General features: G+C 38.3%; 1 protein-coding gene across 6 annotated transcripts in view; it reads left to right on the forward strand.

The window, feature by feature from the left end:
* Nucleotides 1-25,721, forward strand: part of mpp7a (MAGUK p55 scaffold protein 7a) — a 93,202-nt gene that overhangs the window by 33,610 nt on the left and 33,871 nt on the right. For all 6 annotated transcript variants that reach the window (XM_066717842.1, XM_066717865.1, XM_066717870.1 and 3 more), the window contains 5 exons: nucleotides 2,671-2,838; nucleotides 12,722-12,840; nucleotides 19,054-19,131; nucleotides 20,127-20,207; nucleotides 24,322-24,453. In XM_066717842.1, coding sequence (XP_066573939.1) covers nucleotides 2,802-2,838; nucleotides 12,722-12,840; nucleotides 19,054-19,131; nucleotides 20,127-20,207; nucleotides 24,322-24,453 — 447 coding nt within the window. In that variant the 5' untranslated portion in view covers nucleotides 2,671-2,801. The remainder of the gene's footprint in view (nucleotides 1-2,670; nucleotides 2,839-12,721; nucleotides 12,841-19,053; nucleotides 19,132-20,126; nucleotides 20,208-24,321; nucleotides 24,454-25,721) is intronic.

Below are 25,721 nucleotides of genomic sequence, written 5' to 3' on the forward strand. Positions count from 1 at the left end.
CTTTCATTGCTGTTCAGTTTTCCACATGGCAAATTCCTCTAAAATATGATAGTGTGTGATATACAGAAGTAAGGCACAACTGGAATAATAGTATTTCAGAAAGATTCTGGTTTTTACTTTTATTTTTTTCAGGATAGTTGTTAGAGGCCATTGGGAATTGTAGACATCTTGGGTGCACTTGATACTGCTCTGAGGTTTCTGGCTTCATATTCGATTTTTTATGGAAAGATGGATTGGCGTACAGTTTCAGAATATTTGGTCATTCCTGTCAGGATGTGTTGTAGCAGCTGGTATTCTTGCATTCAAAACAAATTGATCCCATACTACCTTCTGCCATAGCTATCGTTCCCTTATAAGAAACACCTGACCCCCCCCACATCCTAACAGATGAAAGAAAATATTCTACTCACCCTTTACAATGCTGAGCTGAGTTTTAATGGTTTTATAGGTTTGTATTTTTTAAATAGTTTTGTATGGAGAAGGCAGAGTTTTCAATTGTCATTCTATGAGAATTCTCAGGTGCATGATGGGTAAGACAGACACATGTCCAGCCTAGCTCAACTGCTGCAATAGTGCTAACCAATATAAATATACAGAAAGATAGAGTATGTATTTATGTATATATTATTTGCTCTTAAACAACTAATTTCCCAGTGCTAGTTCTTTCATTTTTTGTATGTTTGTAATTTTAAGTGTTGAACTGCCAGTTTCTAGTAGAGTTCAGATTATGCTTTATGGTATTGGTTTTGGTATTGGTTACATTTTTTTTTTTTTTTGTATTAGTAGTATTGTCTTTCCAAATGCAACATGTAATTAGATTCCCTGTACTATGGGTCTTCAATTGTTTTACATTGTGTACCGCATCATCTGCAATCCATCGGCTGGTTGAGTAAAAGCAGACTGCCTTGGGCCGTACTGAATCAGATGACCGCACACCAGTTTCCTCTTATATAACAAGGTCCCATGATGTCCCTGGTTTGCACTGGAGTGCCTGCCGTTGGAGCTCAGTGTGTGAAATATCCCATGACAGGCCCGTAATGAGAAGCTGTGTTATTAATAAGTCTATCAGGTTCTTCCAGGCTGAGTTGTTTTTTCCGATTGCTGTTTATTGTAACAGGGCTTAACGATGACAACACATTGAACTCTAACAATGACAATTGGTAAGGAATCCTTAGAAAACTGGTCTCCAGCTCTAGGCTCACTGTATTGGTTTCCATCCCTGCTGAACCCTGTCGCTTAACTGCACAATCCTTGGCTTAATGATTTGGGGTTAATTCTGGAGCAACTAATTGAAAACCTACATAAAGGGCTTCCCAGGACAACATTTAGGGACCACTGTCCATCACAGAATAGACCAGGAATCGTGAACCTTTCTTGTGGTTTGCCAAATAAAAGGCATCTTGTGGTTCACTGAGTTTGCATTTAGTCTAAAATCCAACACAACTGGGCACCTTCCAGACCTCTAGCATGGAACTTTTCATATGGTGCATAAGATTGAATCTGGTTTGTTTGTAATGTAAGACTGTAGGAAAGTCAATTGACAAAAGGTCTCTTAAAAAGGTTACCATGTGTGTGCGTGCATGTGCGTATGTATGTCCATGTGCGTGTGCGTACACTTTCTTCCTCAAAAAGCCCTGGTTTGCGAGAGATCAGTCTGACAGGTGGGTCTGTTTGGAACAGTAGCTCTTTTCCTTGATAGCTATTCTTGGATCCCACAGCTGGGCTATATTTTGACAGGCACTCACGGAGCGCCGCACGATATATATGCTGAGATGGATAAGCATTCTTGGAAGTGTAGCTCCAGCTGATGGATAGGAGAGTCTTGGACGGGCCGATGTGTCCTGACAGGCGGATGCACGGGGGTGATGGACGGCGTGCTGGGGAGCCGCGGGAGAGGCGGTGCGGGGAGCGGAGTGGCGTGCGGGGCAGAGGGAGAAGTGTGGCGGCTGAGGGGGGCTACGCAGCGCTCGCTGTACGAGTCATAGCAGCTGTGTGGAGACGGTGATGAGCAGCAGGCCACTGGGGGCCGTTGGTGGGGGGGCTGTGCAAGCTTGTCTGAAGCACTTTGATTCACACTTCGACAAAAGCACGTCTGAAGTGCTGTGACTCGGAGTCGGGGCTGGGCCTCTCTGGACTGTGGTAGAACAGACGTCCTAAATTAGCCATGATACAGTAGCACCACCTGCAGATGCTGGCTAAGATTCAGAGGTCAAAGGTCAAACTTTGAAGACCCTTTATTCCTAGTGTTTCAGCACCCTGCTTAAGTTGTTCTGAAAGACATCTATTTATTTATTTATTATTAATGATAACAATAATAATAGATCCTGACCTTTTTCTTAAGCTTTGTAATTGAGAATTATTTATCTAATCAAGGAATTATTTAAAGCAATGTAGAAGGATTTTCACATCCAGGATTTCTTTGACCATTCATAGAAGTAGGTAATTTCACTATGCCAGTGTGAATATTGTGAAGAGGGAGGAACGTAAGCTTTTACATCCAATATTGTTCCCAGATTATCAAGTATTTTTCTGCAAAGTCATCTTCTAATTTCAAACCAGTGCATATATTATTGCATATTCTCTCTAAAGACTACATCGTAGCTGTTGTTAAAAATATACAGTAGGAACACTGTTGTCCTGTATTGTTAATTCAATTTCTGTTCTTTCTAGGGAGCGTCTGCCAATGGCATAAATCTTCCTGAAGACAACTTGGCCGAGTGTGGTTGAACCGAATCTGATCCCTGCGTTCTGGCTATAGTGTTACTCTGACATTCCTGTGTGATATTCCACAGGCAGGAACCATGCCGGCGCTATCAACAGGACCTGGAAATGACACAGGTACAGTGAACTCTCGAGCCCCATGGCTTTGGTGTTGTTGGTACGAATGGAAGCTTTCAAGGAACGCTGTTGTATTTACACTGAACCCGAGTGAGCGTCCAGTGTTTCCCTCCTCTCTGTTAGCCTCCCTGTCAGTCTGGGAGGTTCAGATCTGGTGGAACTGCAGGAGGAACAATCTCCCCCCTCCTTTTGCAAGTAATAGGGAAGTGTGTATTAATTATTGTGATTCGTGACTCATATCAATGGAGAGAGATCAATAGAATGTAATACTGACAATTCTCTTTCTGTTACTCAAATTCACACTGCACAGATCTGAGTTTGTAACAAGGAGAACAATTTCCAAAGCCCACGTCCTGTAGCATCGTTCCAAATATTCCACACAATGTCTGAGGGGAAGGATATGTTCTGTGAAAGTGTTTGTGTAAGCGCTCAGTGACTGGGGGCTGCTTGTCAAATGCTCAAACCTCCTCCTCCTCTTACCTCTGTCTGTGAATGACCATGGAATAAAAGAGCACCAAACACAGCTGATTTCTTATTAAGGGAAATTAGATGGACAGTACAGGAATCAACTGGTCAAGTTTCTTCCTCGCTTCAAAAGAAAATAATTATACAATAATATTTATTTATATAGGGATGAAAATATTTGACTTTGGATTTACACATTGCTTACGTAACTGCTGTAGAAATTAATACGGACCAAGTATTAACCCAGACCTACAATTACTATTATAATAATTTGAAGCAATTACTGGCATTGAGTGCATTCCAAAGCAATCCTGTAAGGAATTGAAGATCTCTTGTTATTGACGGTCAAAAAAAACTTTAAACAATTGAGCATTTTCAGATGATTAACATTTATTTGTTCAGAGCAGAGGATGACATTAAAATAATGAAGGTCAACAAGGGCCCAAACACTTTTCTGTAAATATAACTTTGATAAATATATACAATGTGTTAAAAAAAAAATGAAAAAGGGAACTTAACGCGTAAGTACATAATGTTGAAATAATACAAGAATGTACTCGGGAAAGAAGAACAGCAGTCTTTTCATGCTGAGGACATTGTATAAGATGTTTAAGCAGCTTAATGAGCTTGGATAAAAAGAAAAAAGAACTTAATATGTTTCTTGTTACTCTGTAATCGTATATATTTTTTTCCCCCATGAGCATTTTGAATGCCACAATTTAACTTTTATGTACAGTAGTCTTATTAAATTGCTCATTATACACATACTTTCTATCGAAATCCACAATGTTTTCTCATTCTGTACTCTATGTGCTTTACTGGTACACAGTTAATTTATTCTCAGCAGGAGAAACTTTATTAAATTGGTGCCCTGCGCTTTAGAAAATTAATTTTGCAAATTTAAAATCCAATAAATTGAACCAAATAGTAGAAAAAAATATCCCAAAAAACAATTAAAAGCTGGAAAACTGTCATACAACATATTAACCTAGGGACTGTGGTGAGATTGTCTTAGCGGTTAGCTTGAGATGTACATTATTTTATTTTTATTTTTAAATAATACATATTTTGGAACTACATTAAGGAGTTATTTAGTAGTTGGAAAGGACATACAGCATGTGTTTTAAATCCCTTAAAAGAGAGAGATCAGGGTGTTGGAGCATCTTCAGAGGGTATGTTTCACTAGTCTTGCTGTTGTTCTAGATATTTGTCTGGTCAGGCATGAAGCTATTAACACTCTTCCACACACTAGAAACTGTTAAAGTCAATGTAAACAATGTGTAATCTATTCTGCAGTGAATTGAGTATTCTGAAGAAAATGTGTATGTACAGACGTGCTCAAATTTGTTGGTACACTTACAGCTCATTGAAATAATGCTTCATTCAGCTGATTTAAATGGAGGAAAGTAGTCACTGTGCTTTTTGGTATCATTGTGTGCGTCACACTGACCATGGACCAGAGAAAGCAAAGGAGAAAGTTGTCTGAGGAGATCAGAGAAAATAATAGACAAGCATGGTAAAGGTAAAGGCTACAAGACCATCTGCAAGCAGCTTGATGTTCCTTTGACAACAGTTGTAAATATTATTAAGAAGTTCAAGGTCCATGGGACTGCAGCCAACCTCCCTGGGCACAGCCGCAAGAGGAAAAGCGACCCCAGATTGAACAGAAGGATAGTGCGAATGGCAGAAAAAGATCCAAGGATTCCTGACAAAGAGATGCAAGCTGAACTCCAAGCTGAAGGTACGTCAGTTTCTGATCGCACCATCTGTCGCTTTTTGAGCGAAAGTGTCCTCCATGGAAGAAGACCCAGGAGGACTCCGCTTTTGAAAGGAAAACATAAAAAAGCCAGACTGGAATTTTCTGAAATGCATATTGACAAGCCACAATCCTTCTGGGAGAATGTCCTTTGGACACATGAGTCAAAACTGGAGCTTTTTGGCAAGTCACATCATCTCTATGTTCGCAGACAAGAAAAAATGAAGCTTTAAAAGAAAAGAACACCATACCTACAGTGAAACTTGGAGGAGGCTCGGTTATGTTTTGGGGCTGCTTTGCCTGGAACAGGGTGCCTTGAATCTGTGCAGGGCACAATGAAATCTCAAGACTATCAAGGCATTCTGGAGCGAAATGTACTGCGCAGTGTCAGAAAGCTCTGTCTCAGTCGCAGGTCATGGGTCCTCCAACAGGATAATGACCCAAAACACACAGCTCAAAGCACCCAAGAATGGATAAGAACAAAACATTGGACTCTTCTGAAGTGTCCTTCTATGAGTCCTGATTTGAATCCTATCAAACATCTATGGAAAGAGCTGAAACTTGCAGTCTGGAGAAGGCACCCATCAAACCTGAGACAGCTGGAGCAGTTTGCTCAGGAAGAGTGGGCCAAACTACCTGTTAATGGGTGCAGAAGTCTCATTGAGAGCTACAGAAAACACTTGATTGCAGTGGTTGCCTCTAAAGGTTGTGCAACTAAATATTAGGTTGAGGATCCCATAATTGTATCCCATGAAGCTACAAAATAAGACCAAAGACATTCAAACTACAAGTATTTCATTAATCAATAAATATGCAAAACTAACAAATACTACATGCAGACTGTCATGGTAAATATATGCAGAATGCAACACACAGCGCAAGTGCGCTGTAAAACATGCGCTGTAAAATGGTATAGATTCAGGTAGGGCTGGGCGATAAATCAATATCAATAATTATCGAGGTAATTGCTTCCCTCAATAAAGATATAAAGACGTTTAGATACATTTTCGATAATGTCGATATAGAATAATTCGGTACAGCTGTCCAATTCATCTCTTCGACGCAGCTGGAACTTGCGGAGAAGTGACAATATGCACGTGGAGAGGTACACGCCCACTAAAAAACACTCGCGCCTCGGACCACTGGCTGAAGCGCCGTGCCGCCCCAGAGCTGTCTGTAAAACCTGGCTGTTGTCAGAAATTCATTTTTTGTGGGAGGAGCAGAACGATTGTGTGTTTGGTTTGTTTCGTTTTAAAAACAAAGGCCGAAAACAACACTACAAGCGATAGAGCCTGATGTGGGAGGACTTCTGCGTCTATTTTATTATTTCTGCTTTACATGATTGGAGACAGCGTAATAAATACACTTTTCTGTTATGAGATATTAAGAAGAGCTAAACGTGTATAGACAACATTATATTCAGACACGCATTATGTTACTGTAAGAAAACGTTTCCATGTGCAACAATAAAATATTTGCTATTGTTATTATTGTAATCATGATATGTGCTAGTAGATATGTAGTTTAAATGGCACAACTTGACTCCCTTAACTTATTTGTTACTCTTACTACAGCAAACGACACTTGCATATTATTTTTAATTTACTTAGCAGATGCCCTTAACCAGGGCAAGTTATAGCTGAAACAAAATACACATTTCACGATTAAACCTGAGCCTGTGGACAGACTTGTCTTTCTTGCCCGTAATGGGTAATGGCTTTGCTTGTTTAAAACTTGTACAGAAGATAATGTCCACATTTGAGATTTGTCTTCAATTTATTTTGTTTACATTGTTAATGTCACCTAAAACGTTTACAAAATGTTTCAAACCGTCTGTAAAAAGGGCTTGGCATGCTGACCAGAATTAAGATTTCTTTGAAGTTTTTAAGGGTTTTAAAGGATAATGTCAATAAATAAAACGGTCTGAGCTGTCTTACATGTGTGCTATATCACACTGCAGCATTTAATTTTTCTATTAGATATTTATTTTGTTGAGGAAAAAGGAATGAAAAAGTATTATACTTAATTTTACTCATGCATATTTTTAGGTTGAAAAAAGATGTATCATTATAATTGTTCTGAATGTTCTACCTCAGATTTGTGAAAAGATCCACTGTTTGGCAAGTGTTTGTCATATTCTGAACATAAAGAATAGTTTAAAACCACAATTAACTGTCTGGTTTCTTCAACTTTCACTCAGGAGCAAAAATCAGCCTTTAAACTTGAAAGAAATAATGATTTGACATTTATCACGATAATTATCGATATCGACTGATATTAAATAATTTATCATGATAACATTTTTGGCCATATTGCCCAGCCCTAGATTCAGGTAAATTTACCACAGCCAGGTTTATAGTGGCACATTTAACATCTGCTGGACAGGTACATTTCTTCTGACTGTCGAGTTTCGATTCTACTAACGGTACAGCATGTGTTAATACAAAATAGTTATAATAATAATTATAATGAAAAAATAAAATAATAATAATAAAAATAATAATAATAAATGTGTGCGCTAGTGCATTAAAGTATCTTTTGGTTATGTTGGTTATTCTGTGTCAGTTCACTCTCCTTCATGTCTGTCTGTGTTTCTGATGCACATTTCTTACCTGCATCCGGCACGTGTGGAAAAACCGTGAAGAACGCAAATTACGAAAAATATTGGTGTAAAGAGTGGAATTTGCGACACCACGAAATAAACGATAATATGAAATGATAGACGTTTTTCTATTGTCAAACGATGTATATTGTCATATTGCCCAGCCCGAGTGGATGCCAATAACGTTTGTCAGTTTCTAGTTATTGCAGAGGAAATTGTGCATTCTTCGTTTTTTTTGGAGGAGTACCAACAAATTTGAGCATGTCTGTATGTATTTCGATTCTCACATTGTAATATTATTTACTCTTACACTGAGACCCAATTTTCAGTGTATTTATGCATTTTTAATGTATGTATTTTTTATAATTAACATTTTATTGTCACCATTTCACCAAGGTTAAGATTAATCACAGCTGCTACATTATATTTGAAAGTATCTAATAATTTAATAATATAATTGTTTAATGACATAATTCTATGTAATTATACAATTTCTTTGAGCCAGTATTAAAATGTTTCTCTAACGCTCCCTCAGCCCTCTTTCTGTCTTGGAATTAGTATCTGTCACACCTGAGCCTCATGCCTACATACCTACATGATGTAAGAGATTGGTGCTGCTGGGCTCCCTGTTCCCTTGTCTCTCCATTACTTAACACATTTCTCCAACACATGCTTTCTCCAGCGCATCTTGACCACGATCTTTTCTTGAAGTAAAAAATAAAATGTAAAATCATGAATCTATTTCCCCTTTCCTATTTCCTACTCTCACACAAGCAGCCCTGATTTTCCATGAGCTTATCATACGTGTTGAATATAGAATCCCCATATGTCACAAAACAGGTTGGCATTAACATTGCCACGGCATTCCTGCTCTTGGAACCAGCATACGGGATAGCGGCTACATCTTTTTAAGCTGATGGCAGTAATCCATACAAGGCATTTCAAAGCCTAAATTAGTGTGATCCCTTTGATGCCTCTTACTTTTTGACTGGGGGAAATTTTAATAAATTGCAGCTGTCCCCTTTTTTATTAGGCCTATACAAGTTTACAGTGTTGTTCTGGGCCTTACCTGCACACTCCGTTCTTGTTTATTGCCCCACTGCAATATTGAAAAAATAAGACATTGACCTGCATCTATAGCACGGAACCGCAGCAAAATGAAAAAAAAAGGTACAAAAGAAAAAGCTTTCAGCAATATCCCCTACCAGATCTTCTTACTAATGAAGGTGTGTGATTTTTGTGGTCCCTCACATCCTATGCTCCTCATTTCAAACAAGGTAATTGTTTTATAATCAGCAACAATAATGAAACGCAGGCTCCATATTTTTGTATCATTTAACTTGGGGTTATTGCTTCCACAGACCTGTCCTAATAATGTAGCTATGAGGGATATGACAAGAATGGTGATATTAAATTTCTCTAGACTAACAGTAAATTTTTCCATACTGATGTCAAGAATGTTGAGCATCTGGAATCTGCAGTGAGTGTAGCTCTCGCTACGGGAGCACTTATCGATTTCGAGCCATTTATTCTCCTCCCAGGAACTCACATTTTGCCATAGGAATACAGTACTGTAACACAAGAATTTGTTGCAACTGGAAAAAGTCCCTGTTTCCAATTACATCAGAGTAAAACCATCAATTTTAAGAAAAAAAGAAAAGAAAATGAACAATTAAAAAATAATTTTAAAAAGGGATAATGATATCTTATCCTGTACTCATCCAAAGGACACAGATATTAAATAGGTAATTATTCTATTCTGGTTATTCTCAACAATATTGGAAAGTGCCTTGATCAAAACTAAACAAGACAGCCTCTGATATTATCCACAGCACTTTCCTAACGTTTATATGAGGTCATCATCATTATTAATACCATAAACCAAGAATCGGGAGTTTGTTTTTATTTGTAATTAATTTATGAAGAGATTTGTTTGCAAAGGATGTGTGAGTGTAAGTGCAAGTGCGAGAGGGTTTTCATAAATGAACTCGCCAGACTATCACCAACACACAGAAAGAAATGGCAGATGTCAGATAAAGATGAATCCAGGATGCCAGCTGCTCAAACAGGCTGTGCTAAAGGAGACGTCTGTTTTCGGTGTCAGTGAGGTCTCTTTTACATGTGTGCTGTACCAGAAGGTGTTACTGAAACATCAGAGTGTGGACATGTGGGTGAACAGAAGTCAACGATTGGATTTATGACCCTACATTTTCAACACAAATTTCTTGCGTTTTTGTCAAATTCTAAGAGGGAAGGGGTTAGGTTATAAAATATTTCAAGGTCTTGATGATTTACAGTTGTATAGGCAGTTTTTTTTTTTGGAAGGATCAAGAAGGTGGGAGAAATGCATTTTTCTTTTAATAAAACCTTGACAGGTTAATGGGTGAATTAAATCGCTTCTTCTGCACCTGCAGATGGGGAGTTGAATTGGATCAGATGTTCTCATTTAACAGAAACAAGCCTGTTTTCACTGGCCAAATTATGCCTTAGGATTAAAGTGTTTACAGCTTTTACAGAATTAATACCACATTATTTAAAGGCAATTTAATGGAATCAAGGCAGAAACTATGGCACACACCAAATCTGATTTTTTTTTTTTTTAATGTGTTTTTCTTGAATATATATTGTATATGGCAGAGGTTTTTCCCTCCTGTGATGAGGTTTTAGGTACTTCCCTAATGAATAGTAGCAGGCTCTGGTGCAATTTCATTAAGACGGGTGACGGTGACGCTGACAGCTTCTTTTCATAGTTCGTTTCTCATCATGTTGTTCGAGCTTAAAGGGGTGTCTTATGTTTGTTAATAGCGACTTTTATAGTAATGTAATTTTCATGGGGTGCATAACACACAGAATTTGCTCCAACAAGTGAACATGTACAGACAACACTAATGTGATTCAGGCAATTGATCATAATTTTCTCCCCGAAGGACTGAGTAATCCAGATCTGTTAGTCAACCTGGCAAATCTTCATTATATTGGGGGTTCATTTATTTTTTCTTTGGAGAATCCGAGTGGCAGGCTGGGCTTCCTGGTCACCTTAGGGAGGCTCCAGTCCTGATGAACTCGTAACCCAGAATCCTCCTGGTCTACATTCCCTGTCTGTCCCCCCTTGTAACTGCAATCATAAAAGAATACAGCTGTTTTAACCATGTATGTCTGTCTCTTGAAAATTCACTAAAATAAGGCCACAGGCTTCACATATCTAGCACCTGGAAACAAGCCTGTGACTCGTAAAACCTGATACTTGAACCTTATCTGCATCCCTGCGTGTCTGTATAGTCAGCTGTCAGAGACTGCTGGGGATCAAAGGATAAATGAATAGTGCTTAAAAAGAAATCTGCTGATGCAGAGAGGCTATTACTGGTATTTGTGACGAACTTGTCTTACTGTCCCAGTACAGTTTACATACGTAGGAGTTCTTCTAATTCTAGGTAAAGCACAGGATACACCTCACCCCTAGACTTTTAAAAAGGAAGTCTCATAATATCATTTATGTGCACATAAAATACCCTTTCTAATCTGGCAACCACATCAGCCCCCCTCCAAGGTTTTTCTGGTAGATTCATTATCGACGCCCGTTTGTTTCATTGATTGGTGGTGTTATTTTTCATTGCTTCTTATTTTATGTTGTTTTCTGTGTGTTTCACAGACTTCTCTCTAAGTTATAGAATCTTAAAATAACTCTCATTGTACGTGCTGAATTAGTGCTGTGTGTAAATTTGACCCCTGGGTCAGTGAGGGGGAGGGGGTTACCATTTTCACAGAGTTCACATCTTATAATTAGCCATCATTTGGACTTAAAATGCAATTTAAGCTCATCTTTCTTATAAATTGCATTTTAAACAGGAAAGTTAAATTTTCATCATAGCAACCCATTAAACAAATAAAATAAAATCTTTGCAGTGTTCTTTATTTATACATGTTGGAATTGTCAATCTTTGACGCCCGCCCAGTTTAGGAATAGGCAGCTAATTATCACCTTTGGTTCACAGCTAAACACGGGAGAGATGTAGACAGATTACACGTGTTCTCCGTTATTTTCTCTGCAAGCCATCTGCTTCTTTTCAGACCACTATTCCGCAGCGTAATCACAAGAGCTGTAGCACTGTAGAGTGGTCTAACACTGTGGACGTGCCACAGGGGTCACTGTCCTACAGCGAGCCAAGAAAATCCCTGTTGGCAGATTCTGGCAGAACTTATATAATTGCTCTCTGCCCAATCAAATTTGACAGGCAAGAAACCAGCGATGTGGGGGCTGTAGGGCCCATCTTGCTTACCAAAGGTTTGACTTTTACCGACTTCGCTGAAACGAGAGTCTCTCTGCTATTCAGTACATGAAGCACTGCAAAAGACAGAGTATGTTTTTCAAGTCTTCACACAAACCCAAGTTTATAAGCATCCAGCAAATATGAACATATGACATTTTACTCAGTATGATACATCTTAAACAGTGACAAAACATATATATATATATATATATATATATATATATATATATATATATATATATATATATATATATATATATATATATATATATATATATATATATATACCCTTGCACAGTTTGACCAGTAAGTTTCTTGTGGAAAAGTAGTTGAATATCACCCTTGAGGGTTTGGATAGAATGGTGGGGGAAAGAAAAATTAAATATTGTTTTAACGAACACAGAGAAGCCATAGTGAAGGATAGAGCGGCCGGGTGCACACGGGGTCTCTGGCTGAGTTTGTCAGATCTAACTTGAGGCAACAACATATATTATATGATGAAATAAAATATCTGTCAATGTGAAGTTGTCGCTTAAACAACAGGAAATCCTGTGTGGTTCAGACCCTGGATGGTCCGAATGGAGGAGAGTTAAGTGGTGTTATTTAATCTGTGTTTGTGAAAATGCTCAGATAACTCCAGAAGAGGAGTGGGCGGGTTGGGGGTACATTGAGATGTCCCCAAATCTCACTGGTCTGTTTAAAAACACAACAAAAACTAAAAAACTTTTAGCTGGCTTCCGAGGAAATGCTAAAAGCTCACCACAGGCCATTACAGTGTTTTTGTCATTTCAGGTCTTTATGAGCTCTTGGCTGCCCTACCTACCCAGCTCCAGCCGCATGTAGACAGCCAGGAAGACCGGACCTTCCTCCAGGATTTGTTTGGTGAAAAAAGTCTGCATTCACTGGTGAAGGTAAAATTCGCTTTTTGTGCTCTGAGAGAAAAGGTGGGGAGGGAGGTGGGGACATAAAATATGTAATGCAGTGCCATCTAGTTAGCGTGCCGTGCCCAGTCTGTCGTACAATGGCTCTATATTTGAGTAGCACCACTGATCTCTTTCCTGCGGCCGAAGATGTTCAAACAGAAATACGGAGATGAGCACAACTAGATCGTGTTATATTCTGGCAGCCCGTGCTAATGAGGCAAACACTGTCTGCTGGTCTGGTGTAGCAGTCAGAAATAGTATCAGGGTGGGACATTTGGATCCCTCTCGGATCCAAATTCCAATGACAAAATGGGCAAAGAAGTGTTTTTAGTATCAGGAGTAGTCCAAGTTGCTGCTACGTCAAAAATAAACACTTATTTATGTACAATAAGCAAGAAACTATGAAAGCTGAGTTTTAGTATTCATGGTTCCAGTTTTAAATGTGCCAGTGCAAGTGTGTAAAGACTTAAAATACTTTAGATGCCTGAATCAAGAGTTGAGGTTGGGACAGGAGGAAGCCAAATGTTTCTCCTTTTCTTTTCTTTTTAAAATTCTCTTTTTTTTTTACTAAATAAGTTTTGCTGGTAATCTTTTTATTAATGTTGAGTAAGTGACATTTGTATTATGAACACATTAAATTAACATATGGAGGGGGAAAACAGTTGACTAAAGTTATGCATTTTAGAATAAATAGTTTTCCGTAATGACATCACAGTTCTCTTTAACCCTGTGTCCGAGTGCTGTATTCAATGTTGTAATGTATTCTCAAATAGCTGGCCAGTACTTGGAGGCCTTGTCTAACACACTCAGTATGAATCTTAACTGTTTATTTGGGGTCTTTTTCTTATTAATAGCCAGTGTTGTGTATTATATATTACCCAAAAGAAGAACAGAATGAACATTGCACTGATTCTTACCTCCAATTGCTGAATATGAAAATCAAGGATTATTGCTTTGCATGGATGACAGGAAGTTATGTCATCTTGCTTACTTGAATTGCTAGGGTTACCTTCCTAAAATAGATATGTGTGGAATCCATTAAAGGGACTGCAATTAAAATCCGCCATGATGTGCCTTCAGTGTTAAAGAGAAACAGGTACAGTGTTTTCAGTATTAATTATTTCACCTCGTTTTGCAATTTGGCAAATGAAGCATTCAGGTGAACATGCTTAATATCAGCATCACGCTATCCATAACAAACTGCCCCTCAGAGTCCAGGAACATTTACAGGGCTGTAAAATAGAAGCATTCAATACTAATAAGGGAAATATTGTAATCTGACAAGTTAAGCACTGAGTTGGTCATATGGAAGTTATCAGCCCTCACCTTCTTAATGGTTAGGAATCAGATATCAGTCCTCTGGGCTGCTGCTGCAGACAGCCATTGACAAGAGAAAGTGTGTAGGAGAGACCCTGATGGTTTTGTCTGTGTTCATTGCTTGCTGTTTGTTACCCAGTCATTCGATGGGGTCCTAAATACCTCTACCTATCACAAGCCCTCGGGTGCAATCTTTTGGTATTAGGGTATATATTTATAAAGTTTTTTTTTTCTTTTTCTAATTCTTAAAGTAGTAATGGTTTTATCTATTTGGATACATACATGTACAGAGGAAATAAAATGCATCCCGTGTTTGTTTATCAAAAGGTTCTGTAGATGGTTATCTAGGTATGTTGTATGATCACTTTTAATCACTTCTATCTGACAAAAATAATATTGGCTGATTTTCAATTATAATTAAACAATTTGTGGTTTGCCTATTTTTTATTTTATTTTTTATAAAGAAATACATCATTTTCAAATAGTTATGCCAACTTCTTGCTTCTTGTTTCAAATTTTCAAGCCAAAGGAAATATGATGCAAAATGTAATTTCCACCTATTATAGGTAGTATGTCTTAGTTTCTGTCAGCACTTGTTTCTTCTAACACCGTTATAAAAAACAATTAAAAAAATAATGTATATAATAATAATTTTAGTGTCAATTACCTTGGTAATCTGTTTATTATAGGTATTTTTTCTTGCCGTAGTGAGATATAACAGTTTTCATTGTGATCTTCAACTACCTGCCACATTTTTCAATAATATCAGTGAGCTGGCAGTTTATATTAAACAAAAGAGTCATCAATCCATGTTAGCAACAATCATGCGTTAATTGTCACTAAACAATATCTTGGTTAAAGGATTTAAGTTAGAGCAGCAAATTAATTTTGTAATTAGAACTTACTTTTTTTTGTTGTTTCTGAGGTGTCCTTGAAATTAGTTGTTTAGTTATTTATCATTTTGCAGCGTCGTCTGTAATGAATTTAGGACAGTTTTGAATTTTGTCGTCAGCAGCTTTTGACGTTGGCACAACAAAGTCACTCCATGGTCTAAGTATCGACCCCGGATGGTATCCATCTGATATTATAAATGGATTTGATTTGAGTCTGGAGAAAAAACAAACAAACAAAAAAAAACTGAGCAGTTGAGAGCAAGCTGCTACTCACTACTTCTTTGTCTTTGAACTACTTTCTCTTCCTATTCTTATTACTTTCTCCTTCTACGGAGACTGCAAAATAAGTATTTTAGCACTAAATCTTATTATCGTAACTGTTGCTAGACTCACACTCCCATCATGGAAGGCAGTAGTGTGGATTAGTGGACTCTGGTGTGGAGGTTTGTGGGTTCAATCCCAGGTGGGGGACATTGCTGTTGTACCCTTGAGCAAGGTACTGTACCTAGATTGCTCTAGTAAAATGCCCAGCTGTGTAAATGGGTAAAATGTAAAACAAATGTGATGTGATGTAACACCCTGGATAAGGGTGTCTGATAAGAAATTGAGTAATAATACCACAATGATGTGTGTTCTCAGCCTGTGGTTAGTGAACACTTTTTTTATGGTCTCTCTCTCAAATTCATGCTCAATTTTTGAAATTATAGTAACTGTACAAATTATTTGTATTTTTTATTTTTATGTATTTATTTTACATAATGTAATTTAATGCTTTGGTGACAGGCTTATTGAAAAGTGTTTACATTTAGAAATGGTACTATAATATGTTAGGTTCATTCACTGAGGTCATACAGTAATGTTTACACATTTATTTTTGTTACATTATCGTTATAATGAATTATAAGAGTGTTTTATATGTATGAAAGACATTTGGGTGGGTACATTTTTTTTATATTGGGGTGTTGAAATGCATCTAGGGCTATTCCCATTATTTCTTATGCATATTAATTCCCCTTAATTCGTTGTTTTGCAATTCGTCGCTATCTTCAACAACGCCCTGTACTTGTGAGATGTGAGATTTGAAATGCTGTGTAAACATTTAAACCATAATAACATGATTACAAAATCATTATTGGAAAACTAAAATGCTTTTCAACATAGTATGGGTTGCTCTTGGTTTTTTTTTTAATAATTTAACTTAAAGTAAAATCCAGTAGCTTCTATAAATCATTTGAATTCACATATATAATAAATTCCATATGCACAATAATTTGCTTACATGTTCTATATTTTATGAGTAATGAAATGGGATATTAAATATTTAAATAGTACAGTGAAAATAATACTGAAGGTGTTTTCCCTCATTGTTGCCTTAGCTCACTTCGGGGGGGATGCAACTATAACTCTCACAGCACTGTGCTGCTTATTTAGTACTGCACTGCCTGTGTGTTGAACAGACATAATCAAATTAGCTTGAAACTCTAAACACTGTGCACGCTCAACTTGCATACATTTGCTGTTGCTTTTATACGACTCCATAGGTAAATTTATCCTCTAACTGAATGATATGCCTGTCATAAGAGTTTGGAGTTTGGGTTCTTCTAATATATATTTGGCCTTAATAAACTAATATTTTCCAGTCTTTTTTTAATAAATCCAACAGAAATGCCATTCCACATTGGGAAAAGTGCCACACAGCGTTCGACAGACGGCTCGTTTGGCAGCCTCTGTCCCAACAAATGCAGTTATTCACACTTCAATTACTAAAAAAGCTTTCAGATAGTTTGTCATTTTTTGTTGTAATATTATGCTTCATTGCATAGTTTGGCTGAGTGAGAGAGGATGTCCTTGTCATTGTAAGGCATTCACTCTTGCTGCCATATACTGTGCAGTGCCTGTGCGCTGTGAAGATTTTATGGTACTTTTAAGGTCTTTGAAGGAAAAAAGAAATCGGCCTCCCTCGATATACCTTGAGGGCTTGAATAAATATTTTTAAATGACATGGCTTTTACAGGCAAGCTCCTTCGTCTGCGCTCCTTTGCCTGTTGTGACAGCTAGGTGCTTTCTCTTTTTGTAATGACGTGTTCTGGATTAGCGATTGTAATCCAGGCACTGGATATTGGATATAGTTTAACAAATACAGATGGAAACAGTACCTAAAGGTCAAAATAATCTGTCTGCTAGGACATTAAACAGGCTTCCAAACAGGCTCTCGGCACAGTAATATAATATTGCCATGTAATCTCCTTACAGCCACTTCACCAGATGCATGTTAGTTTATTTAAATCCTTGACTCGCAGGACGATTTATGCCCCTTTTTGTGCTCTCCTCAGGCACAGTTATTCGGTGAATCTTTATTTTGCGTGTTTGTTTTCCCCGATGGAATTTCCCTGAGCTGAAACATGTAGTGGATGCTCAGGAACAGCAGCAAGGGCATAAACAGTCAGTCAACTAGAAGCACAACTTGTCACCGAGATTATGCATTTATTGTCAATGTGAATATCTCTGCAGTGCAATGGGTGAAATGGGACAATGTCATACATATTGAAATAAATAAAAAGAAAACTGCATTACAAAAGCTACATTCTCCTATTTATTTTCAATAGTGAATCCCAGTACCAGCTACACAAATTACAATTTGTATTTCCATCTCTGCAGTTCAAGTCCTGAACTACTATTGCCTGAGACTACAACTCAGTGACAAAAAAGGAAAATTTGAAACTATTAATGAAGATGTCCAACTGTACAATAGTTCTTTATAATTTTTAAAATGTTTTTTTTCTTTTAATCTGGAATCAGAATTAGTTTCCTATGAAAGTTTTTCAGATTAACTGCCCCTAAAAATTAACTTGGAACTGTGTAACTCCATTCCCTCACTCTCGCACTTACTATGTAATGACTTATGCAAACACGTGGTAGTGCTGACACGTGGAAGGTACATGTCAGCAACCAAAATCATCCTATGTTCCACAAAACAGCTGAGAGCACAATTGCTCAAAGAGCTGTCACTTAATTGGGAGATAGAAATACATGAACATAATTATAAATATGGATGAGTGTGTAATTAAAGCTGGTCAGTATAGAAATGGGTTTCCTGACAGGATGTTGTTTTTGGTTGGTTTCAGCATGCCCTGGGGAAGTCTATCACGTAATGCTTTGGTTGAGCAGAGCTGATTAAATGTTTGGTTTTGTTTGCAGTCATAGCGAAGACCACTCTGTAATTTGTATAACATCCTTAGTGCTGGCTTCACAATATCACAATATCATATCATATCATGTTTGCCTGACAGTGGTGGATGGCTGCTTGTCAAGAGATTACAAAGGTATCTTCTGGATCAGACTCCAGTCCCGGAGAGCCATTGGTATGTGTTCCACCAAGGGCTCTCAATTATTGTATTATAATAACTATTTTCTCAGGTGGGCTTATCTAATGCCTCGGTTCCACTGGCTTAAGTGTCCATGCCATGCTGTGCCATGCTGTGCTGTGCTGTGCCGTGCTGGACTTATCCCAGAGCTTTTTGTAAAACCAGGCCATTGTAGCAAGTCCGTCCCATGTTGTGGGAGGAGCAGAGCGATTGTGGGTTTTGGTTTGTGTTTTGTTTTAAAAACAGACGGAAAGCACTATGAGCAATAGACACAAAAGTCCTTTCCACATCAGGCTCTACTAAGGGATTGCATGCTTCTGAACATGCTGCTCATTTCTTCTGTCTGAGTCCATATTTATAGAACTCCTCTTTTTCTTGCTTGAGGTCTAATGATGAATTACTTGAAAGTGCTGGGGCCCTTGACCGTTTTCCACACGGCTGTTTATCTTGTTAACAGATACTGCCGAGGCAGAGGAGCTGTTTGTACAGCCATCCCCTGCCCTCCTGATGCTGTCATGCTCACCGGGGATATTGAACTCACCCTACCCCCCTCCATGTACCAACCGACACGCCTCCTTGCTGTCTTTAAAAATGAAAAATGAAATCTTTCTACGCTTGCCTTTCAGATTCATGAGAAACTGCAGTACTATGAGCAGCAGTGTCCGGTACCGGTCCTGCCGAGCGCCGGGATCTTGGCTGATGATGTAAGTCTCCCTTGTTGAGAACGCAAGTCTGCTTCTATCCCTTTCCAAAAACAAGATGAGCTTTTGCCGTTTTATTTGCACTTCAAAAACAATTGCCGCCTTTTGACCTTCGATGACTTTGATTACTTTGATTACGCAGTGCAGTTCTCAGTTTGAGAAGCTGTGTACTAGAAATCCAGCTCTGAGCCCCTCTGGGACACAGGGATTGTCAAACACATGGTATTTTGACAATGGTAACAGACAGTACAAAGGAATGTGTAAGAAAAATAAAGATGGATTGGAGTGTTGGGCAGCTGACAGGACAAGAAAAATGACATAAAACCAAAGAAATGAGGCATATGAAATAAATAAATGTGAAAGGACCTGTAACTGTATACCTGTGATATTAAAGTCAACATTTTAACCCTCCTCACCATAAAAAAAAAAAAAAAAAAAAAATCACCCACAGTCACTGTCTCTCGTTGATCATTAAATATAACATTGTTATATTGCATACCCACCGATCTTAACCCATTCCAGTAGGTGGCAGTGTGTGTCAATCTCCAGCCCCCCCCCATCCTCTCCTCTCTGTGAATGTGAGAATTTTCAGCAATTTGAATTTTCACCACCTCTTGCTGAAAACTGTCTAACATAGACATTTTGATCCTGTCTTTGTATAAGCAGCCATTTGTCTGCACGCAAGCAGTGGTTTCTCTGACTGAGAAGCTGCAACTCCATCTGCGCACAATAAATCACGCCGTGCGCTGAATGTGGAGTTCGCCAGATACAATCCCCGTGCTCAGACTGAGACCGAAAGCCTGGCTTAAATCAGGTCTGTCAGGGGCAAGCAGTGAAGATCTCTGATTAATGGTCTGTTTTTCCTCATGCTGGCTTCTGTTTGAACACACTGGAAAGTAATAACCTTGAACAAGATAGATTCCTGGTTGTCACTGACGCACTGGGTAAAACAATGCTGTGGCTAATGCTCTTTGTGTCAATTCAATCTCCCCTCACAGCTGGCTGAGGAGCTGCAGAGCAAGCCAATGAACAGCGAGATCCGAGAGCTGCTGAAGCTGCTGTCGAAACCTCATGTCAAGGTGAGGAGTCCCTTATTCCAGTGCACACATATACACATTTGCAACGATGACCCTCACAAATATCATTCATTAGTTTTAGACCATTTTGTATGTTTCGTGCCAGATCTGAAGCAATGAATATTTAAACATACAGTTTGCACAATAACCAAATGTTACACCTTCTGAGTTTGCATAAGGAATGTATTGCCTCCTTGATAATCATTGTTTCATGTTCAAAAACTGTTTTTCTTCACGTTTTTTAGTTATTATACTTACTTACCTTCTCATCTCCAGATCATTCACTGATTGCCCTATTATAGTGTTTGTTACCATGTAAAATACAGTGAGGGGAAAAAAGTATTTGGTCCCCTGTTGATTTTGTATGTTTGCCCACTGACAAAGAAATGATCAGTCTATAATTTTAATGGTAGGTGTATTTTAACAGTGAGAGACAGAATAACAACAAAAAAATCCAGAAAAACGCATTTCAAAAAAGTTATAAATTGATTTGCATGTTAATGAGGGAAATAAGTATTTGACCCCTTCGACTTAGTACTTGGTGGCAAAACCCATGTTGGCAATCACAGAGGTCAGACGTTTCTTGTAGTTGGCCACCAGGTTTGCACACATCTCAGGAGGGATTTTGTCCCACTCCTCTTTGCAGATCCTCTCCAAGTCATTAAGGTTTCGAGGCTGACGTTTGGCAACTCGAACCTTCAGCTCCCTCCACAGATTTTCTATGGGATTAAGGTCTGGAGACTGGCTAGGCCACTCCAGGACCTTAATGTGCTTCTTCTTGAGCCACTCCTTTGTTGCCTTGGCTGTGTGTTTTGGGTCATTGTCATGCTGGAATACCCATCCACGACCCATTTTCAATGCCCTGGCTGAGGGAAGGAGGTTCTCACCCAAGATTTGACGGTACATGGCCCCGTCCATCGTCTCTTTGATGCAGTGCAGTTGTCCTGTCCCCTTAGCAGAAAAACACCCCCAAAGCATAATGTTTCCACCTCCATGTTTGACGGTGGGGATGGTGTTCTTGGGGTCATTCCTCCTCCTCCAAACAAGGCGAGTTGAGTTGATGCCAAAGAGCTCGATTTCAGTCTCATCTGACCACAACACTTTCACCCAGTTCTCCTCTGAATCATTCAGATGTTCATTGGCAAACTTCAGACGGGCCTGTACATGTGCTTTCTTGAGCAGGGGGACCTTGCGGGCGCTGCAGGATTTCAGTCCTTCACGGCGTAGTGTGTTACCAGTTGTTTTCTTGGTGACTATGGTCCCAGCTGCCTTTCTAATAGCAGAGAATGATCGCTTCTAAAATATCTATGTGCTCTTACACTAATGATGAAAACAATCCCTCTGCAGAATAGTAGAGGTTTTCTTACACATTTTGAACCACGGTCACAGAATAAATAGAATTTTCATCAGCTTTATTCTGATGCGTTGTTTTAATTGCTTCTTTCAAAGATCAAATGTTTTGCTAGGAATTAAACATTTGATTTAATTAGTCAACTAAATCCCTTCTGATTTTTAGTTTTTTAGTTTGGTGCCCGACAGATATATTGGAGCACCGATATTATTGGCCAATATTGGCCTTTTACAAAAATCTGTATCAACACATATTCCACCGATAATGCACCAATGTATTCTCTCAAACTATTGCCTAAATGTTTTTCAAATTACCATAAAATCCATAAAAAAGAAAAACTCTGTATCCAATCTGTTGCCACAGATTCAAGCTGCGTTCCTGCAGAAAGGCAATTAAATTGCTATAACATACTTTGAATCTTCTAATGTTTGAGGATCTCAGCCAAGTAAACCATAACAATGAGTGCATCAGTATTCATGGGCCAGAGTTTCATCATTATTAAATGACTGACTATTGCCTCTCAGTGCTTGTGGCCTTTACTTTTTACAAGCTTTTATTGCAGGTGTTGTACTCTGCTATCAAGGCACAGGGGATTGAGAAGTTTCTGCAGAGACCATGACTTGATAAGACATTGACATTTCCTTCAGGATACTGGACATGATGCCCATAGACCTAAGATCATATCGCAGGTTAATAGGAAAGGCCCTTTGCAGAGTCTTCTGAGCATTCGAGAGCTATAGCAGTATTGTGTGCTATCCTGTTCTTTCTCAGTCCTTGGACGGATCTGTTGAAATGTGTAATGCTTGATTGGCATTTCTAAGAAGGCTAATTGCAGTTCAATATTGAACCAGGCACGTTAAATACCAGGGGTGCTTTTCAAAGAATTCTGTTTGTTCAGCAGCAGTGCAGACTCTTGCAGACTAAAATGATAGAGGACTACTTTCATCTTCACTGCCTTTGGAAAGCTGAGCCTCTTTACACATTTCCACATTAATTATTTGATAAAAAGCAAATAAAACTTTTGAAAAGATTTCTACAGAAACTGTCTGCTGGATTTTCTATTCCATTTTAAGCTCAGCCTTTGGAATATGTCTCTCAGGAAAATAAAAACAGGAGCTCATAAAGCTAATATACATGTACATGCTCTTAAAGACTTGGTTTACAAATCTGACTGGTGGGATTAACTTTTACGGTGGTTTTGTTTTCACACTCCAGACACCTACTGGGTTTTGGGAGTTGCACACCAGTTATTTCTCTGCCTTCCATCTGTTCCCTCTTAGAAACATCTTGAATGTCTTATCGCAGCGTGCTGCCTTGTACTTTGTATTGTTGTTGTTTGTGTTTTGTTTTTTATTTTATGGCTGCAGGGCATTTTCATAATTGTGACATTTCCAATGCAGTAGGCGGAACAAGAGGTTAAATTGTTTGCAAATTAATTTCAGTATTAATAAATGCGTGTGTGGCTCAAAGTACAAAAATATCTGGCAGAAGTTTTAGAACACCTACATTTTTCCAGTTTTTATTGAAATTTACGGAGTTTAATGTCTCAATGTGCTCTGAAATTAAAGCATAGAACAAATACAAAATTGGAGATAAAAATAAAAGAAATCACAGAATCGTTTTGTTTAACAAAATTTAGCCCCTTAAGCTAACAAACCCCTCTGGTACCCTTTAAAGTGCACCAAATCCATGTGCTTCCCTTTCATCCCATCTGTACTCTTCACTGTTGTATTGTTTGCCAAGTGTTTGGTATACCGTGAAAGCTGAAACTCTCAGCTTTCTAATGATGTGAAGCATTCTATGAAATATGTTTTTTATACCCCCCCCAGCATTTACGCTCACCCCCCCATAAATATGACAATTATGACATATTCTGGAACTAGACAGTTTACTGATCAAAACAAGACCATCCACGTTTTGGTAGAAGCAACACATACCCATGGAGAGCTCAAAATGCCAAGATGGAAAACTCTGTTTACAGTGTACTAATACACAATGATTTTACATAATTGGATCTGAACTTCTCTGTGTTTGATAGAACATCAAATAATATATACTGGATTATTTGTAAGGTTGTTATGAACAAAACAAGCCTATTTGCAAAGAAATTTGATCGAAAGTAAGTGATCTGTGACTGTCTGAATGAGATACCCCCCCCCGGTGCAGACCCGGGCACTGAGTGACGTGTAGTGTGAAACATGCTGGTAGCCGAGAGCATAAACTTTCAAACGATGTGTGCATTGTAGGAATACAGTGTAATGTCTATGCACAGGAGCTGCGCGTAGCACTGCCAAATAATGCTTAAGAGGGTGTAGTAACACAGTATATAACTCTGAAATGTACATTGTTTCAGTTTTTGGTAACCTAATTTTTTTTTTTTTTTTTTTTTTAACCCCTGGCAGTTTACCGCTTACCTTTGAACCATTTCAGGCTATTCACTGGACTTGAACTGCTTAAATTTCAATAAAAACTTCAAAAAATGGGGGTGTTCTAAAAGTTATGACCGGTAGTGTACATCAGAGACTCTATGGAACACTTTTTTAGGATTGTAGCCAATTTCAATATATCTCTTTAAAAAATATATACTATAATTTAATAATAATTATACAAGAAAACATCAGTTATGGAGTAATCAACAATGAGGTTTGCTGAGATCAATTCTATAATCCAATCTAATACACCTATGAAGCTGTCATAGTAAGTTACACCAATACAGGTTCCCTGGTGTTGACTGGTGTTTATTCATGTGTTTTTTTTCATTCGCAGTGTTTACTTTCTGTCCACGACACAGTGGCACAGAAAAGTTATGATCCAGAGCTGCCACCACTGCCAGATGATATTGACGATGATGAAGACTCTGTAAAGATCATCCGACTGGTGAAAAACAAGGAGCCACTGGTAAGTTGTCTACTGTCAGTGTTACATCGCATCCATTAACAACAGCTAAAATAACTAATTGAAACTGATTAATTATTCTTTTATATAATCATCAGTTCCTGGTCTAACACTTTTCTCACATTCTCGCTGACCTTGTTGGGAGAAAGGCATCTTGGCTTTTTCTCTGGGCAGCCGCTATTGTTCTTGACTGACATACCACGCATTCCTGGTCACAAGTACCAATAGCACAACAACATCCCCAGTCCTGTCCATTCCTCCATCAACTTGTTACCCTCTGTATGACCAAAATCTGAATAAGTCAGCTAAAATGTCTTAATCAGTGGCCTTCGTTTATTTTGTTCCGTACTACTATGATGTTCCAATGGTTGTTGACAATTATTGTTACTTCTTGTTTAAATTGCCTTACTATGACTGTTAATTACATGTGAAGGGACTGACAGAGTGGTTATACAGGTGAAGCTTTGGAAAATGAACACAGATTTGTTGGGGCTTGCACAATTGTTGAGGTAGCACTAATGATCAAACTGAAATAATTGTTAAGATACAGTAACAGTTTTCCTGAAAATCCAGTATTTAGCTCCAATAAAACCCTGTTCTGTCTGTTTTCTTTTTCTTTTGAAAAAATTGGTTTTGAAATGCCATTTAAATAGCAATTATAGTTAATCAGTTTGTAAATGTAAAATTTGACATCATTGTGACATGCTGATACAATGAAGGGGAAGGGGATGTTTTGGCTGTCTTCAGGGGCCATCGTTAGTAAACCCAGCTTCTTACTGACTCATCCATTAGCTTCATTGTGATTAGCTGAATGGATTGTATTCAGTAGCGCTGATTAATCGCTATCATTTTTCAGGCCATGACTTCATGCCATATTTTGGTAAATGTCAAATGTTAATCTTAATGATCTTTTCTCAAACTCACATTCTTGTCTTGAAACCAGATCTGCATAATTTATTAGCTCAGATGTCAAGACAATGAAATAATTGGGTTTCTACAAGTCATAATCACAGGGTCCCTGCAAAGAAAAGGAAAGCCCAGCCGAATACTTTACTGAAGGAATGTGTTATTTGGGATACAATTACCCCAACCTAACAGAATTAATTAGGCCATGGTCCTGTTGTTGATGATTTTATATAATGTTGTGATGCTGCCTTCCTGCAATAAAATGTAACGAAAGCCAAATACACAGCTATTTATTTTAGACGGAAGCCCCATGCTCCCCAACAAAGTGGCGGAGAATTTTGAGAGCTATAAGTACCTGGACAGTG

This window comes from Amia ocellicauda, chromosome 2, assembly GCF_036373705.1.
Source record: "Amia ocellicauda isolate fAmiCal2 chromosome 2, fAmiCal2.hap1, whole genome shotgun sequence".
Taxonomy (NCBI): domain Eukaryota; kingdom Metazoa; phylum Chordata; class Actinopteri; order Amiiformes; family Amiidae; genus Amia; species Amia ocellicauda.